The sequence below is a fragment of the Lethenteron reissneri genome, chromosome 13 (assembly GCF_015708825.2).
Source record: "Lethenteron reissneri isolate LAM-NWPU_2019-01 chromosome 13, ASM1570882v1, whole genome shotgun sequence".
In the NCBI taxonomy this organism is placed as follows: Eukaryota; Metazoa; Chordata; class Hyperoartia; order Petromyzontiformes; family Petromyzontidae; genus Lethenteron; species Lethenteron reissneri.
Genome location: NC_083791.1, coordinates 5,519,811 through 5,537,721, shown reverse-complemented (window position 1 = coordinate 5,537,721; position 17,911 = coordinate 5,519,811). Strand labels below are relative to the sequence as shown.

The 17,911-nt window shown below is 49.6% G+C and overlaps 1 protein-coding gene across 1 annotated transcript in view; it reads right to left on the bottom strand.

Annotated features, from left to right (window-relative positions):
• The window catches only part of C2CD2L (C2CD2 like), a 92,184-nt gene that overhangs the window by 17,849 nt on the left and 56,424 nt on the right, over positions 1–17,911 (bottom strand). Inside the window, exons 4-8 of the mRNA XM_061550902.1 lie at positions 7,291–7,410; positions 4,897–5,007; positions 4,145–4,258; positions 2,093–2,201; positions 999–1,110 (exon numbers count right to left, since the gene is read on the bottom strand). Of these exons, the coding sequence (XP_061406886.1) occupies positions 999–1,110; positions 2,093–2,201; positions 4,145–4,258; positions 4,897–5,007; positions 7,291–7,410 (566 nt within the window). The remainder of the gene's footprint in view (positions 1–998; positions 1,111–2,092; positions 2,202–4,144; positions 4,259–4,896; positions 5,008–7,290; positions 7,411–17,911) is intronic.

Below are 17,911 nucleotides of genomic sequence, written 5' to 3'. Positions count from 1 at the left end.
ATGCCCCCGTTGTCAAAGTTCACAGTGGTTGGTTCACCACGTGGTCGATGATCTGGTTGTTATTTCCACAATCTCAATTTAGGATTTCTAGAATTTCAACTTGTGAAGGTCATGGCTGGATCGGTCAAGAATTGCGTGAATTCGATGAAATGTGGATCACCGCTTCACGTGGACCAATGTTTGAATGTGGCCCCACTGTTAACGAGGTATCGAAATTGAACTCACGATTCCACTGGTGGGGCCAGGGGACCACACTCTGTGAACTAGAACCAGTGTTCCAGTGGAACCGGTGTTCAAGTAGAACCAGTGCTCTCGTGGAACCAGTGTTCAAGTGGAACCGGTGTTCAAGTAGAACCAGTGTTCAAGTAGAACCAGTGTTCAAGTGGAACCAGTGTTCAAGTGGAACCAGTGTTCAAGTGGAACCAGTGTTCAAGTGGAACCAGTGTTCAAGTGGAACCAGTGTTCAAGTGGAACCAGTGTTCAAGTGGAACCAGTGTTCAAGTGGAACCAGTGTTCAAGTGGAACCAGTGTTCAAGTGGAACCAGTGTTCTAGTGGAACCAGTGTTCTAGTGGAACCAGTGTTCAAGTGGAACCAGTGTTCTAGTGGAACCAGTGTTCTAGTGGAACCAGTGTTCAAGTGGAACCAGTGTTCAAGTGAAACCAGTGTTCAAGTAGAACCAGTGTTCAAGTAGAACCAGTGTTCAAGTGGAACCAGTGTTCATGTGGAACCAGTGTTCAAGTGGAACCAGTGCTCTCGTGGAACCAGTGTTCAAGTAGAACCAGTGTTCAAGTAGAACCAGTGTTCAAGCGGAACCAGTGTTCAAGTTGAACCAGTGTTCCAGTGTTCAAGTAGAACCAGTGTTCAAGTGGAACCAGTGTTCAAGTTGAACCAGTGTTCTAGTGGAACCAGTGTTCTAGTGGAACCAGTGTTCTAGTAGAACCAGTGCTCCGGTGGTACCAGTGAGATGTGGGTGCAGCGATCGGTGTGCGTCTCTCACAAGCAGAAGCTCTGCTCCCACGAGTGGCTGGCGGTGGTGCCAGGGACAGGGCGCGTACGGTGCTGCTGGGACGGCTCGTTCATCTCCACGTGACAGCACAGCTCTCCAGCTCCTGCAAGCGCCGGCGAGACCACCACGCAAGGTCACTACTCGCCGCTTTGCACGGGGGCGTGGGGAAATGTTACTTCACGCAGGGCCCCCCTTCCCTCGCTGTGCACGGTCGATGTTATCAAAAGAAAGGGGAGCACAAAGCGCGTTTGCGTGTTCTCCCCGTGGTCGCGTGGATATTTGTTTTTTATCCAGGTGAGTCCGTTTTTTTCCACATTTAGAAAGATGCATTGAGATGATTTAGCCGCTATAAATTTGCACATGGTCAGCCACTTTGTTGAGCCGTCATTTGTGGTCAGGTCGTTTCTGAAGAATAAGTTGATACATCAGTGGACTTGGCCTGGTAGGATGGGGATGGTTTAGTTTTATTTGTATGTTTTTGGGTGATTTGTTTGCCTTTCTTGTGCTTCCCACTACTATCGTGTTTTGAATCTTTATTTACACTGCAGGAATCTGATGAGCTAGACATCTTTTCACAGATGTCCAGTAGAGGTGGGTGCAAAGTATAGGAAAGTTAAGCAAATCACAAAAAAACTATTTTTATTTAACAAGGAAAAGCCCGCTGACCTACAGCTCTTTTTCAGAAGTGACCTGGCCACAAATGACAGCTCAACGAAGCGGCTGATCAGAAGAACTTGGGAAGAGAGATGATGGAGGAAGGGGGGGGGAGATTCCAGAGCCGAGCAGACGTGGGAGGCAAGCAGCGGTGTGGTGGTCGAAGTGTGCCTCTTGCGTGAACGCCGGCCAGCGCTACAAGTGCCGCTGCGGGAATCTGAGAGAGAGCGGTCCCGAGGCCGCTGATGCGACACCGACAACGGAGGTGACTCTAGGTCCCTTGAGAGCGACCACCGCTTATTGCGCCAGCGTGCAGCGGAAGTCCCCCCCCCCCGCGTCCACCCCCGCCCGCCCCCCCCCGCGTCCACCCCCCCCGTCCCCCCCCCTCGCCCCCCCCCCACGTCCACCCCCGCCCGCCCCCCCGCTCCCACCTGCGGGCGCCCCCGTCGCCGACTGTATCCGCAGCAGCAGCTTCTTGTCGACGAGGCGGGGAGGTTTTGGCGGCGACGTCACCAGCCCCTCCGGCTTGACCCCAGCGCCCTACGCGCACAAACGGCACAACGGAGCACAGCGGCGGCAGCAGCTGCTGTGGCGAGCTGCCAAGGGATTGTTTCTAGCCCCCCCCACCCCAAACCCCGAACCTCCACCACCCCACACCGCCCCCCCCCCACCTCCCCCAGCTTATCGAGGTGGTCGTCTGGTCATTGTTAATTTCGGCCACGAAAATTCACGAGGGTTTTCGACCGTACCTCACCAGCACTGACAGCAAATGTTCTTGTTGTTCACGAGCATCCAAAAGCGTTTGATCCAAATCGTAGGTTGCTGCCGAGCGAATTCAAAACACCAATTTGATCGACGAGTTAGCTACACTCTTCGCAGGACGTACAATGAGCGTGCCCCTAACATGGATTAAGAAGTCAATTGAAGTGAACTTCAGAAGAAGTCCTGTGCTGTAATCTTCCAGGGAAATCGCCCGAAACACGGCAGTGCACTGCTTTCTCCTGGAGTTCCAAATGGCAAGGGGTGTTTGTCTCATCGCTGCTTCGATGTCATTTCTGGAAATCCAAAACAAAAAACTACCTCCGAAACAATTCATTAACTTGACGTCACGTCTGAGCTTTTCCCGCCAAAAGTGGTGTCACGTGACATTTTGTGACGCCACTTTTAAGAACAGCTAAGGCGCGTTATATCATTACCAAAACGTGAATAAGCACTGACAGGTCCGTAAAAAAAAACGTTCCAAAAAAATCTGAAATTCCAATTTCATTTTTTTTATTTAAATTCGAAACTCATCCTGGAGGTCGGGGGTGCAGACTTTTTTAAGAGCTGCAGCTTTTAGCTGATGGAAGGAAATTATGACGATGATGATGATGTCCGGTAGCATCAGCAACATTGGCCCGCGGCGAGAACTTGACCTCTAAAATACTCTCCGCGTGACGGACAATCCCGTGCCCCTCATTGATTTCAACGGTCGGCGCGGTTCATAAACGGACTTCGGGGACGACGGCTTGAGTGCTATTGGCAGGTTCCTACACCGAGGCTCAGCCGGGCGCTAATGCTGGTTAATGGAAGCGAGAGGGGGGGGGGGGAAGGGGGGGAAACAGCGTTTCTCAGAAGAAAGCCCGGCCGAGTGGAAGCGGTCGCGGATCAATGGGTTGCGAGCACGCACAGACTCACGCGAGGACACGTCGCCCACAGTGTTCCCACTCACACACCCACGTGCTTGTGCGTGTGTGAGTGTGCGTGTGTGTGACCACGCGGGTCCCACTCCTTGGCAGGTATTTGGCAGCTTTGCTTCATCTCGCAAATTACCGCGTCGCGGTAATTTGCGAGGTGCATGCACGCTCCGTGCGATGGCTTGCGGGTCGCGGTTTTGCACCAGAATGACGCGGTTTTTGTCCAAGCTATTCCATTTAAGAATTTGCACATTGTACTTGTGATTTGGTGCGTGGGGTTTTTCCCCACTTGACGGCCGTTAGACAAAGACCTCCCCACGTCGTCTTGTTGGACCATACTCCACCGTGCTGGTCAGTGCGAGGAACCGTTCAAATATCACTCTCCGCTGGTGTTACCCGTGGGCCTGGCATCAAACTCAAAACATGTATTTTGAATCGATTCGCCACGTTCACAGTACAGTGCGCTACCCGCCGTGCCCAAGCTCCGCCGAGCGTTTTATTATCATTCCACAATCCAGCAGCAATACGGATTACTCGGATCGCTTTCAACGACGACCGATCTATGAGCACCCGGTGCAACGGACCCTTATCTCTGCCAGAAATCAAACTCAAATATGCGGGTCCACAATGCAGTGCGCGTTAAACCATCGGCGCATTTCAACCCGAATACTTTAGGTTTGATTTCTGGCACCGCGCAGGGTGCGGGTTTGTCGCCCGCGCCCTGCGTTCAACCACCGAACGACGTCGCCCTTCGGACGAGTAATTGACGCAATAGTCGCTCAAGCGGGACGTGAAGCGTCTACCCACTTGTGCGGCACGGTAGGGGCTGAGCGTGAGCAGCACGGCCGGCTGGGCGCCCAGGATGGCGTCTTTCACCAGCTGGGTCACTGTGGGCACATCCACACTGCCACCCGCTGCTCCCTGCACACACACACATACACACAAGACAAAGATCCCCCGTATAGCCTTTAACAGAACATGGGGGCAAGTGCTGTTAGAGAGCGACTATGAAGAGCGACTATGAAGGGCGGCAGGGCACACGAGGGGGTGGGTGGCCAGCACCATACCCAGCCACATTTGTCTCCCCAGTGGCGATGTTTACACACCACACCAGGCACTCGTTGGAGGCCGAGTCGACCTAAGAGAGGCCCAGGACCAGTGCAGATAATCGTCACCGGTGCTGGCCCCGAGCAGAAATCGAAATCGCGTCGCCGGGTTCGCAGCGCGCTAACCGCTCCACCGCCGCTCCTCCCATACACAGTCGCACAGAGCCTAACGTTACGAAAGGTAAAGGTACAGCCCTGCAATGACTTGCTCATGCCACGGGCTGGCAGAAGGGACCTCCATGAAAAGGACCTCTAGAGCCGCTGTAGAGAATACTTGGCCTACACTTCCATCCAACTGTCTTGGACGAGGTGGGAGGACACACGCTTCACTCCACTGCACGCCATCCGCTGATCGACTAACCGCGATGTGCCCACTAATATTGCTGGGTGACACCTCGAGGCATCGTCGTGGATGATGAGACCGAGAGGCGTGGAAGCACTTGGGTTACGTACCTCCCGCTGCCCTCTGGGCACGAGGGTGAGGCTGAGGCCCTGGGGCTTCGTCGTGGGTTTCCAGGTGAGCAGCACCTGTCCCGGACTCACCTCCTCCACCTGCAGCACCAGCTGTGAGCGTGTGGGCAGAAAAGATAGCGCCGTTCGCAAGCGATTCGCCAAGGACCGCCTGACGTCAGCGCGTAAAGATCCGCTCGCTCTTGTGACCGGCTGTTCTCTCGAATGCCAGCTTCAAAGCACACTTTAGTAATGCTCCAGAACAAATGCCATCAGGTATAAATATGACTTGCTAAGCTAATGCCAAAAAACAATGGCATCCACACCCATTAAACAATTATTGGGGATATTTGTGCACATCGTAAAGGTGTGCCGGCGTATGAGTAAACCGCCTGGAATGCGCCCAATCTTGTCAGATCTTACAAGCTCAGGAGGAGTTGAGCCTGGATCGCGCTTAGATAAGCAGCTACCACACACGCCCGCCTGACACAGGCGCTTGGGAGGCTGTGACATCGCTGCGGGCAGCAAAGAGCAGCGCATCAAAATCGATCGTTGTGTTGTACTTTTACGCTCCCACATCTATGCCTTCACCAGCCCTCACTGACCAGCCTGCCCAAGTGCGGTCAAATAAAGCGCCCGAAACCCACACGGAGTCAGGTGGTCCTCATCCAGCAGTGGATCCACCTTTGGGCCGTAGGGGCACCATGGTGGCGAGATGTTAACTACCTCGCTTGGTATACAGGAGGTCCTGGGTTCGATCCCAACCCTGACGCCTGTGCATTTGGAGTCTGCATGTTCTCCCCGTGGTCGTGTGAATTTTTTTATCCGGGTCCTCCGGTTTTTCCCTCCTCATTTCGAAACACGCCTTTGGAGTATTTGGCCGCTATAAATGTCCACATGATGAGCCACTTCGTTTGAGCCATCACTTGTGACCAGAGCTTTACCTTGTAATATAAAATAAAAATGTGCTTAAGTCTAGATTTGAAGTTTTCGTGACTGCAGGGATCCATACTCTTTGGTTCTTTCGGTAAAGTCACGTAGGTAGAAAATACATTTATTTTATTTTATACCTACGTGACTTTACCAAAAGAACCAAAGAGTATGAATGTGCTTAAGGTTGAGCAGAGGTGAGACGTGCGTGAGGGCGGCTTCACCGCGGTGCACAACCCACAGACCGGCATAGGTCACCAATCGAGGCAGGCGCCACACTCATCACGGCTGGGTGTGCTTATCGGTCACATCTCCGAGCCATTCCCGATCATTATCTCGGACAAAGCGCTGCAGAGGCAGGCCTGCACGCCAGCTGTGGGAACACCTCGCAGCCTGCTCGGCTGAAAACTAAACATATTTTATTTTTCGATTTAACCTTTCGTGACTGCAGGGATTCATCTTCTTGGTTCTTTCGGTAAAGTCACGTAGAAGGGAAGTAATAAAATAATAAAAATAAAACATAATAAAATAATTCTCACGACGTTTCGGCCACAATGCAACCAGGTTTTCACCTGAGGACGGCTGCTTGCGTTGTGGCCGAAACGTCGTGAGAATTGTTTTATTATGTTTTATTTTTATTATTTTATTACTTCCCTTCTACGTGACTTTACCGAAAGAACCAAGAAGATATTTTATTTTACCGGGTAAAGCTCGCCGAGCTACATAGCTACCTGGCCACAAATGATAGCTCAACCTAGTGGCTTACCATGTGCAAATTTATAGCAGACACTCGAAAAGTCTAAGTGTGGAGGAAAAAACCAGAGGACCCGGAGAAAATTCCACACAACCACGGGGAGAGAGACATGCAAATTCCAAATATACAGCAGCAGGGTCGGGATCGAACCCACAACCTCCTGTATACCAGGTAAGGTCGTTAACATCTCACCACTGCGGCGCACTTCATACATTCTCCATTGAGGATATTCAGACGGACGCCGAATCGGCTGCGTGGAATTAGCAGGGGCTCCCGCTCCGCCAAGGGACATTTATTTTACGCTCTACTCTGATCTAACTGGGAGGTTTCAATAGGTAGCAAATGGCGCTCGCATTTTACCCCCATCGCACGCAACGTGCCAGGCACCTCGCTGAATCACGTACATTTTTGCTGCTGCAAACACGCAAAAGAGGCAGCAAGTACGCGCACGCACCATGGCGCCTTTTATCAATCCACTGCTGGATGAGGGCCAAATCATACTTCACCACGCTGATCAGTGCGGGTTGAAGGTGGGTGGCATAGATGTGGGAGCATAGAAAGTAGAGTACAACAATGGACTTGGCTGCACTGCCGCCTCCGTAGGGTGGTTCAGATGTCTTGTGACCTCCAATTAGTTGACCCCGAATATTTTAGTTCGCCTTTGCATTTTCATTTCTGTTTTTCATCAACCTCACCTGGACACCGACTCTCACCTGGACGCTGAGTGGAGCGAGGCGCGCCATGAACGACCGCAGAGCCACGGGTGCCGGCGGGTGCTGAGAAACGCTCACTCCGAACGACACGCTCTCCGCCTCCACGTCGCACACCAGCGCCTGCGGAGGGTGCAGAGGGCGGGCCGGCGTCACGGGCCGTAACTCGTTCCCGAGACCCGTTCGTAAGTCGAACGGTTCGTAAGTCGGAAAACAATAATGTACCGCGTTTAAATGCCCGCACGGTCGGTGTTATGAAATGTGCAAGTTCGAGTTTAAAATCATGGAAGCTGGTTCTTAAGTGCAGGTGTTCATAAGTGCGGGTGTTAGTAAGTGTGGTGTTAGTGGGGTAGGGTTACGACACATTAATAAACAACGCGATCTAACCCAAAAACGTTTATTATGAATAATATTGGTCGCGAAAGCCTACAACGTGTTAAACGTATTTTTACGAAGCTGCAAATTTAAAGGAAACGCTCAAACGAAAAACAAACAGCTCTTTTCTCTTGCAGATGATAGTGGACAAACATAGACTGTCTTTGCCGGGGCAGTTACAACTCAAGCTTGAGGTTTTACTAATGTAATCGCTTTACGTGTGTAAATACAAGGTCAATGTTACCGACGGAGCTTGGCGCTGATTTAAAAGTAATTTTTTTCATCACGATCGAAACTGCAAACGCATATTGCGAACGGTATCAACTTGTAACACGCCGGACATTAGTCGCTCGCTCTCGAAGAGAGAGAACGACTCGTGGGCACAGAAGAACAACAGGCAGGCAGAAAGGCAGCAGTGAGCCAGTGCCAAATCCCCCTCCCCCCCCAAGCTCTGCAGTCCTCTATATATCAAGGTGTCAACGTCTTCTTGGTTCTTTCGGAAAAGTCACGTAGAATGGAATGATTTGATTATGTTTTATTTTTTAAATTTTATTATTTCCATTCTACGTGACTTTACCGAAAGAACCAAGAAGATGAATCCCTGCAGTCACGAAAGCTTTAAATCGAAATTTAAGGTGTCAACGGTCAATTAATGAGCGTTATCATTAGACAACACGGGACACGCACAGCTGCGGTATGCATCTACGATATATCTCTAATTTGCTTTCTGAGACCGCATCTTGAAGTGATTGCTTGAACCTGTAAGCGCAATGCAATGGTACATATGCTATCAAACACGCAATAGAGCGCTGATGCATAACCCCCCCTGCAAGTAGCCCAGTGTGATATTCTCTCTAACTCAGGAGGGGGTGCGGGGTGCTACCATTTGTGAATTTCCTAGCCTAAGGGGAGCGATGAAAGCATGAATAATGCATTCTAACGTTACGCCTCCAGCCACCACACTAAGATTGCATGGAACAAAATTTTAAGCGAAAATAATTTTTACTTTGAAATTCGATCAAAACCGCTTTTAGACCAAAGCACCTCTGCTTATGAGGAATCATAAAAAATTACATGTAGACATAAGCCTTGCAGGTGTGCATAAACACTCCCAAAAACGAGGCTCCATAACGCTTTGCAAAATACAACCGCTCTATAACTACCAGATCCTAAAGTGTAATTGCAGGGGGGGGGGGGGGATTTTACAACCCTTAGTTCACCTCGGCTAATTGGATATAATGCACTTCACGGACATTACAGTGCTCTTAGCTCTCTTGCCAGATGGTGAGCGCCGCGGGGGAGGTGGTGCGAGAGCCGCCTGCATTCCCGCTTCACCCCGTTCGTCCGCATGGAACGGCCCGAGGCTAAGGGTCAGGCTGCCGAGAGGGGCCCGAGAGTTGAACGTGCCACTGATATTCAGGGGGGGAATCCCAATGGAACTGGCTGCGTGCAAAACGCTGGAGCCTCTAAATAACCTTGTTGTGTGCAACACGGCAAAAGCGGTAGGCTTCACTGCGCTGCACACGTACGTTCGGTGACGAACACGCAGGTGACGGAGGCCGACTGCCCTTGTGCGCGCAAAACGATGTTCGATGCACAAATCGGCTCCGCGTCCACGGAGTATAAGGAAGGAGGTTGACGTTAACGCAGCGTGCGATCCGTATGGAAGATTTCCCAATGACAAAGTCGCACGGAAAGCTTCCGATTGTCATCAAATCTGAGCGTGATCGGTACATGATCCCCAGGGCTTGCCGGGCGTTGTAGGAGGTGGGCTACGGGGTACCCAGGAGATCACGGCGCTGAGCATCATCCCATGGTACGCACAGTAGGGTTTCAGTCTTCCTCCCACGTTCTAAACGCGAATTCAAGGACATTTCTCCCCAAGTGTTTTTGGATTTTCCCGCGCGTTGTTCAGCACGAATTTAACGCAGTGGGATTCTTTCGCCATTTTTTTGCAACCGCGTTTAGACCATCGACAAGCTACACACGGCAGCCAAGTTCAACTGATCAGTTGGGCGTCGAGATTCGAACGACCTCCCCTGTGCCTGCCAAGGAGCACAAACGATGGTAGTAGTTTCACACTACGGGGCCCGACAGCTGCTGATTGCAATTCCTAATCGAGTGATTTGCGAGAACATTTTTCAGATTTGGCAAATTTGGCCCACGACGCCGGCACACAATGGCCTACTCGTTTTGAACGACGTCAGATATTTTAGCGTCCACTGTGAACCAGGCGGTTGGGGTAGCATTCATCCTCAACACACCGATGTCCGTTGATCTTTCTGCCGTGTAAAGTGGTGGCTGCTGGGTAATATATATGTGGAGTGACGGAAGCCTGCGCAGGTCAGAGAGGGAGGCGGCATCTGTATGTCACTTTGCAAGCGCGGTAATTGACAAGCGCACGAGTAGGAGGGTACAGCAAGGAAAGGGGCCAAGCGCAACCGGCCCTGACGTCGTCTAAACATCGCACCTCCAGGCTTTGACATTTCTCTTCCACCAACCACATGACAACATCAACAGGCCGCTGAGCACATCTGCTTCATGAATAAAAAATTAAAGATACAAGTCACGGTCGGACGATTGCGGCCATGCAACCAAAACTATGGATCGTATAAGTAAACCACTGCAGCCTGCGATAACCACGAGCATCAATCTTCTTTTTGCCAGGGTCAGTGTCTCCACAATACCTCAACAGAATCGCCCCTAAAGGGGCACACGAGCACAGACAACACAGTCAGTCACAGTCACACTCGATACAGAGGCCCGGACACTCACTTTGTCTTTCTAGACGAGTGTTTACCAGCGGCGGCTAGCGAGCACACCGGCCCTTTTTACGTACGGAGAACTTTTAATGTACCATACGTAGCCCACCGTGCTAATCGAAGGTGCATTCCAGTTCAGAGTTATGAGCAAAATTGTACTTGAGTAAGTGTAAAGCATTGAATAATCTGCAGTTTATTCACTTTACAATGTGCAGGATTTGCTATTTATTAATTTTTCCGCTGGTGGGGCCTGGCGCCGCAGGCCCTGAATGACCGGGCCACCACTGGTTCCAACACAAGGCCACTTGGATTATTCCCATTTTGCGAATAGTTTTCTTCTTCCCCTCTACTCCGGAGCACTCTCTCTCATTTTGGTATCTCTCGCTCTCAGGTCGCCCCTTGCGGAGGAAAGTAATTGAAAAGCCAAAATGTATTAAGGCAGTCCTTTCGATCTGTCTTGATATCGGCTTGGGTTCACCGAAAGTAAAATGAAATAAGTAAAAAAAATAAGAGGCGATAACAGTAACAGACAAATTACTTTCATCCACAGCCTGGCTGGCAGTCCTCGCTTGATAAAATCAGCGTCGGTGTTTCAGTATCCAGGGAAGACCACCATTCTCGCTGCGCACCAGGACAGTATCGCTCTCACAATGTTTGATTTTTAAAGTGTTATAAAATAATAGTTAAATAATTTACGATATTGCTGCGTAGGCACGAAATAACTAATCGATTTAAATGGATGTTTACGCTCGCAGGGGAGCTGCCGCAGTGGCGCACTGCAGAGGTCGCAAACGGGTTTTGATTCCTTACCCGTACCCGTACCCGGCCGCACCAGGGTTGCAAACGGGTACCCGTACCCGGCCGTACCCGTACCCGGCCGGGTACGGGTATCGGGTACCCGATTGCGACCTCTGGGATGAAGCCATGTTGCAGGCGCGGGTGGGTTGATTCTAGGAACTTGAATTGTGAGAAGAGACAAGACGTTGGGAAATGAGTGACAAACAGTTACTCACCAGTGACTCACGGTCTATCCGTACCCGGCCGCACCAGGGTCGCAAACGGGTACCCGGCTACCCGTACCCGGCCGGGTACGGGTAGCCGGGTATCTGGTAGGGTACGGGTATCGGGTACCCGGTTGCGACCTCTGGCGCACTGGACTTGCAATCGAGAGGTCCCCGGCTTGATTCCACCTTCCGGCACGGCAGTCGTAAGCATGTGTTGTTGAACCTCTTCCACACCGTACGTAGCCAATCGCGTGAATCGGAGGTGCGGAATCGGTGGTGCGAGTTTCTCAATCGCTCCCCTGCCGACTCTGGTCACCAAGCCGTATAGAATGGGTTCACACCGCAGGCGAGTCTATCGGGAGGCCACGTGGCGGTGGGGTAAAGGGTGGGTACACGGCCACCTTTTCCAACACGCCTGGCCAACGTGGAAGGGTAGGCCAATTACCCTCTAACGTTTGCTCGTGTGGAGGCCCTCCGCCAGCACCGAGAAAGAAACTGCAGGGCCGCACCTTGTTTTATTCCGCTCACGACGTGCGCATACGATCGCGAGTGTAATGAGAGATTCATTTATATTTACGCAAAGTATATTTACATTATTCATGTCGGCAAGTGGAAAGATGCAAATGTGCATTTTACATTTAGGCAAAAATTGAGACAGCACAGGCAGAATATAGGAGGCAGACCATTCAGACGATACAAACAAAGAAACAATAATTGTTATTCAAATCGACTCGTTACCCCGAATAGAATCAATTCATCGCGTCATGCAGGGAGGAAATGATGAGTCGTTAGATTAATTGTGTTAGAGAAATATATAAACAACAAAAACCTTTCCTCAAACGCCAACGAAAAGTACTAGATTGTTCAAACAAACCCGTGGTGTATTTAATTACCGACAAATAAAAGGGCATTCAATTCAACACGGATTGCACTGTTAATCTACGCTACGATCATTTCTATTCAACCTTCTCTTCGCCACAGAAATCCAAACAATCAGAAGGATGCTACATTGTGCACAAACAAAAGGCGGATTCATTTATACGATCATTCGCTGGGGTATCAGCTAACCTTGCTTGCCTTTCACAACACCCCCGAATGCCTCCAGACGAACATGATTTGCCAAATATCGGACAGATGGCGCGATGTCAATAATAATAATCTCTGGGTTTTACGTATGTATGTTGAACTTCTTTCGCACAGCACGCAGCCAACCATGCTAATCGTATGGCCGCAATTGTGCATCCAGCGACCCTGCTCATAAAAATCCCACTCGGAACAGCGTCACACAAATAAAGTATCAAGTATGGTGCGAGAAAAGTTCAGCAAACATACGTGCATAGAGGACGTGTAATTCGTGTGTCCGTGTGCAGGTGCTGGGATGGATTGTTACATGGCAGGATTGTGCTGGATTAGGGAGTGGATTGATCGTGACTGACGACGATGTTGACGACGATGTACGTACGTACGCAGCGAGTCACCTGGCGGTACAAGACTACGATTCAGTGACTTGGAAGCAGAGTTGACGGCTCACGCTGAGACGGAGGTTGCACGAGACATCCAGATGTAGGAGAACAAGGTGCCTGTGCAAGGCAGCACACCCAAGTAGATTTGTGGCCATCTGTTTGGCGATTAAGCATTATCCTCTTATATCCGTGGGGTTTTGGCCAAGCACCCTGGGGTTTTTTTTCCCACGGGAAATAACAATTCTAGATTTGAAGCTTTCGTGACTGCAAGGATTCATACTCGTAGGTTTTTTCGGTAAAGTCACGTAGGTAAAAAATAATAATAAAATAAAATAATAATAAATCACGACGTTTCGGAGGCAACACAAGTCTCCGTTTTCAGGTGGGACCGTCACAGCTTTTGCGTATGTACGCTGTAAATTTAGCTGTGACGGTCCCACCTGAAGACGGAGACTTGTGTTGCCTCCGAAACGTCGTGATTTATTATTATTTTATTATAATTTTTTACCTACGTGACTTTACCGAAAACACCTAAGAGTGGGAAATAACAACCCTCGCGAACAAATTAATGAACATGCCAAAAAAGCACTCTTGAGACCAGATTTGAAGCTTTCGTGACTGCAAGTATTCATATTCTTAGGTTTTCGGTAAAGTCACGTAGGTAAAACACTCAAATTAATAAAAGTAAAATAAAATAAAAAATAAAAATCACGACGTTTCGGAGGCAACACAAGCTTCCATCTTCAGGTGAAACCGTCACAGCAAATATCAAGTTGATACTTTTATTAATTTTAATTTTCATGTTTTACCTACGTGACTTTACCGAAAACCTAAGAATATTAACTCTTGAGACCCATCGAAATTGTCCTCTCAGGTCAAACTAATGATCATTTAATATTACTATTACCATTTCGCTTGATTACCCAGGAAAACCCCAGCGAGTCTTAGGACTTTTTCTCAGAAGGGTCCTGCCAAGTTTTCGCAGTAACTACTACGACTCATAGTAATAGGATTTTACCCTTTCAACTGGTACAAAAACTGACACCTTTGTACAAGGCATCATGTTTGCAATAATCACAATACAAGCAGTCAAAATGCCAACAAAAAGAAACAACTCTGATAATGATATGCACTGTACTTGAAGTTGATTGGTCCACACCCAAGACAGCTTTTCTTAGAGCCTAGTCTCCATTGGTGTTGGACCAGATGACGCCAAAAGCTGTCTTGGGTGTGGACCAATCGACTTCAAGGACAGTGAATATCATTATCAGAGTTGTTGATTTTTGTTTGCATTTTGACTGCTTGTATTGTGGTTATTGCAAACATGATGCCTTGTACAAAGGTGTCAGTTTTTGTACCAGTTGAAAGGGTAAAATCCTATTACTATATTTTGATACTGGTAAAGGAGATCTCATAGTGTAACTACTACGACTCAACTATTTTATTTTTACCAGGTAACGCCCACAGAGCTATTGGTCCTTTCACACAGGCGACCTGGGCACACGTAATATAGCTCATCGATTATGATTCTTATCGGCTAACATCATCATCGCTTGTGGGAATTTATAGCAGTGGCCAAATATAATCTCAGCGCAAGGTGATTCTGAACGTGGAGGGGGAAAAGCATGAGCTGGAGAAAAATCCACGTGGCCACGGGGAGAGAGAAGACACAAACTCGAAATAGAGAGGCTTCAGGGTCAGGATGGAATCCCCACCCTCCTCCATGCCAGGTGAGGGAGATAACGCAGCATCCCAAGTGAGTAATATGTGGGTAATCTTTCAGAATTGGGATGTGTGGTCAATACCGTTACTCCTCCCAAATGCCCAAATCGCCCTGAAAGTATACAATCTCATCAGATCTCAAAAGGTAAGCTGGGTTAAGCTTGGGCAATCATTGGATGGGTGACCACCAGGCCTGCCAGGTGTTGGGCTGTGTGGTGGCCGGGATGTGGCGATGCCAGGTAACACCCCTCGTTGTTCGTGTGGGGGTCAAGGTGCCACACTGGGGCTTGCCAGAAGGCGGTAACAGCAAAGATATCAACTGTTCCTTCTGTATGGAATAGAGTGTTGCCCCCTCGCACGGACGGGCTTTCTCCGGGTGCTCCGGTTTCCTTCCACACGTATAAATGCTCATTAATTGGTTGAAATCATCTCGATATACATGCGCCCCTGCGTGTTGTGGATTGTGCAGCTTTGTGCGACGCGGTTTGCATAAATGGCACTATAAAAACGCTAATTCGTCCAGTTTTCTCCTATGAGCTCATGCAAATAAAAGTCTTGAAACTCAGCGAGACGTTCCTTGGTAAATATAATAAATGTATCATCATCATCGGCCATGAACAATCCACTGCTGGATGAAGGCCGCCACCATCTCCCACATTCCTGACATGTATCACTCCACCTGAGCACTTGCACACATTCTCATATCGGGTCAATCGATCATCCGATCAATCCATCGAAATACGGACCACGTGCGTTGCTGCAAAGGCATTGTCACTGAGGTTCAGCGCCAAGTGGTGCGCGAGCTCCCTTTTAAGCGCTGCCGCTGCCGCCGCCGCCGCCGCGCGAGGTCGATCGTCCCCGCTAATTGCTGCTGAGTCAATCGCTTTACTGCAGGCCGCCCTCGCCCCAGCAGATCGCGCCGCACAACGCTTGACGTCAGCGCTTACGAACGGCGAGCTCAGCAATGTTGTTTTTTCTCTCTCTCTCTCGAGAGAGAGAGAGAGCGCCCACATGCGTTACACGCACCGGCCATGCCGTGCCGTAGGGAGCGGGGGGGGGGTACGAGATGAAGGCTATTTTTCAAATGAATATCATAAACGCGGCGATATGTTTTATGTTACTAGAATCACAGTGAATACACCCATATCGATCCACTGGTGCCCGCCCCTGCCCCCCACCTCCCCCCAACACGCCGTGTAAGCGACGCAGGTCGTTTGGTCACACTTAGCGATGCTGCATTAGTGCGAGTTGCTGAAGGGGTGCGTGGGCCCAGGACCAGATCATGAGATCAAATATCACTCACCACGGAAATTAGCCGTGGCCTGGTATCCAACTCGGGATGTCGAGAGTTCATAGTGCCGCGCCGTGCTAACCACTGTGCCACCACTCCACCCCCGTATTTGTTACTATGCATTGTCAAAATACAAGTGGAGGTACCAAAAATAGATGTTTACTCTGATCACCTCCAATAAAGAAATCGCAACAAAAAATCTCATTTGGGACACATAAATTGGTTCCTTTCTCTCCCTCCCAATCCGTCCCTCGCTGTCCTTCGTGTGGACTTCCGCGTTCTGAGACGTTTGTTAAGCTTTCGGCGCGTTACAAATGTAAGTTGTTGTTTTCTACTGTGGTTGCGGGAGTGTCAACTCGGCAATATTGAAAAGTATATTCTTACAATGTATATCATGACACAATTTCAACTGTGAACGCCAAAACGACGCGCACAGCTTTTGTCTGCTGTGCATTGCTGCTCCTTGTCATCATCGGATTCAGATTCTCCTCCGACCCTCACGTCGCCGTTGTGTGTGGACAAGAAACCACTGCAACAACGATTCATTTTAGTTTCACTCCGCCTAGGGTACTCCCCCCTCCACCCCTCCAACACAACCATTTATGATCATTGTAGTTCACTGAACTCGTGAACTTTAACGAATAACCTCAGCCTGCTTCCCTGATGCGTAAACCATCATAGCGCGAACTCCGGTCATCCTCGCACAAAGACGGTCACCGCATCATGCGCCGCTTTCAAATGCGCTTCTGCAGCTGTCTGGAAGGCTGTTCCTTCCGATTTTAGGAAGCCACTGGAGCTATGCACATTCAAATCATCTCGATTGAACTACTTTTTGTGTTCAGTTTGTTGGCTTTTCCTCCCGCACCTCCCACTTAGCACAGACGGCTACATACGGTGCGAAAGAAGTTCAACATACATAGGTGGGCGCCATCACCATTTTTTTTCATTCCAGAACCCAGAATTTAAAGTATATTCCAAAGAGGGGGGGGGGGGGGAGGAGAAGCAGCAGGTAACGTGTACTAAACCCAGAGCAAGACACCCTCAAATTGAGGGACCATCCGGGGTCGTCTGGCCTCACTGTCCTACCGTGGTCGGGCTAACGACCGGGAACCACCATCATTTCTGTCACCGCGGGTGGCACGCGTGTATATATATGTGTATATGTTGAACTTCTTTCGCATCAGCCAACCATGCTAAATCGAAGGTGCGTGGCAAGGGCAACAAAGGACAACAAACTAAAAGCCCATCATTTACAACAAACACTTCTGCAAGCCTTGGCGGTTCCAGTCCGCGCGGCGTATCTACAAAGAACACCCGTGCTTTTGTTTTTTTTTATATGGAAACTTCAAAATAAATATAGATGAACCGTAAACCACAATTTAATAACGGCAGGCCAGAATTTGTTTTTAGAGACTGAACAAACAACGCCGAGGCCTTTCTGGCTCGTATGTTTAGGAGATTTTCTTTTGGAAGGGCAAATCTAAAAGGCTGGGGATAAAGCGGCAAAATAGGCAACGTTGTTTGCTGACGTGCTTAAATCTGAGCGTCAATTATACAGCAGGGGATCCTGACCCTGGTAACCTCGCAGGAATAGCTGGCAGGAACCTGGACGCAGTCCTCAGCTCCAACAAGCAAGTTGGGACTTAAATAAATCTACGAGCGCCGCAGATTAAATCACGCAGTTACTCTATTTGCTTTCGTTGTTTGCCGCGCCTGCCGGCATTTTTTGCTGTGGCTATGGGGGTCAGGGAGCTGGAGAATCATATTCGGTGCCCGTGCATGTGCTAACCTGATGCTCACCACCGACACGGTATAAAGACAAAGATCCCTGGTATAGCCTTAACAGACTGTTGGGAGCAAGTGCTGTTAACAAGCATCTATTTAGGGAGTGGGTGACTAGCCACCACGCCCAGCCACGTTTGTCTCCTGGGTGCCAATCTTTACCCACCGCACCAGGCAAATCCCAGGACCGGTTCAGATCATCATCACCGGTGTTAGTCGCGAGCA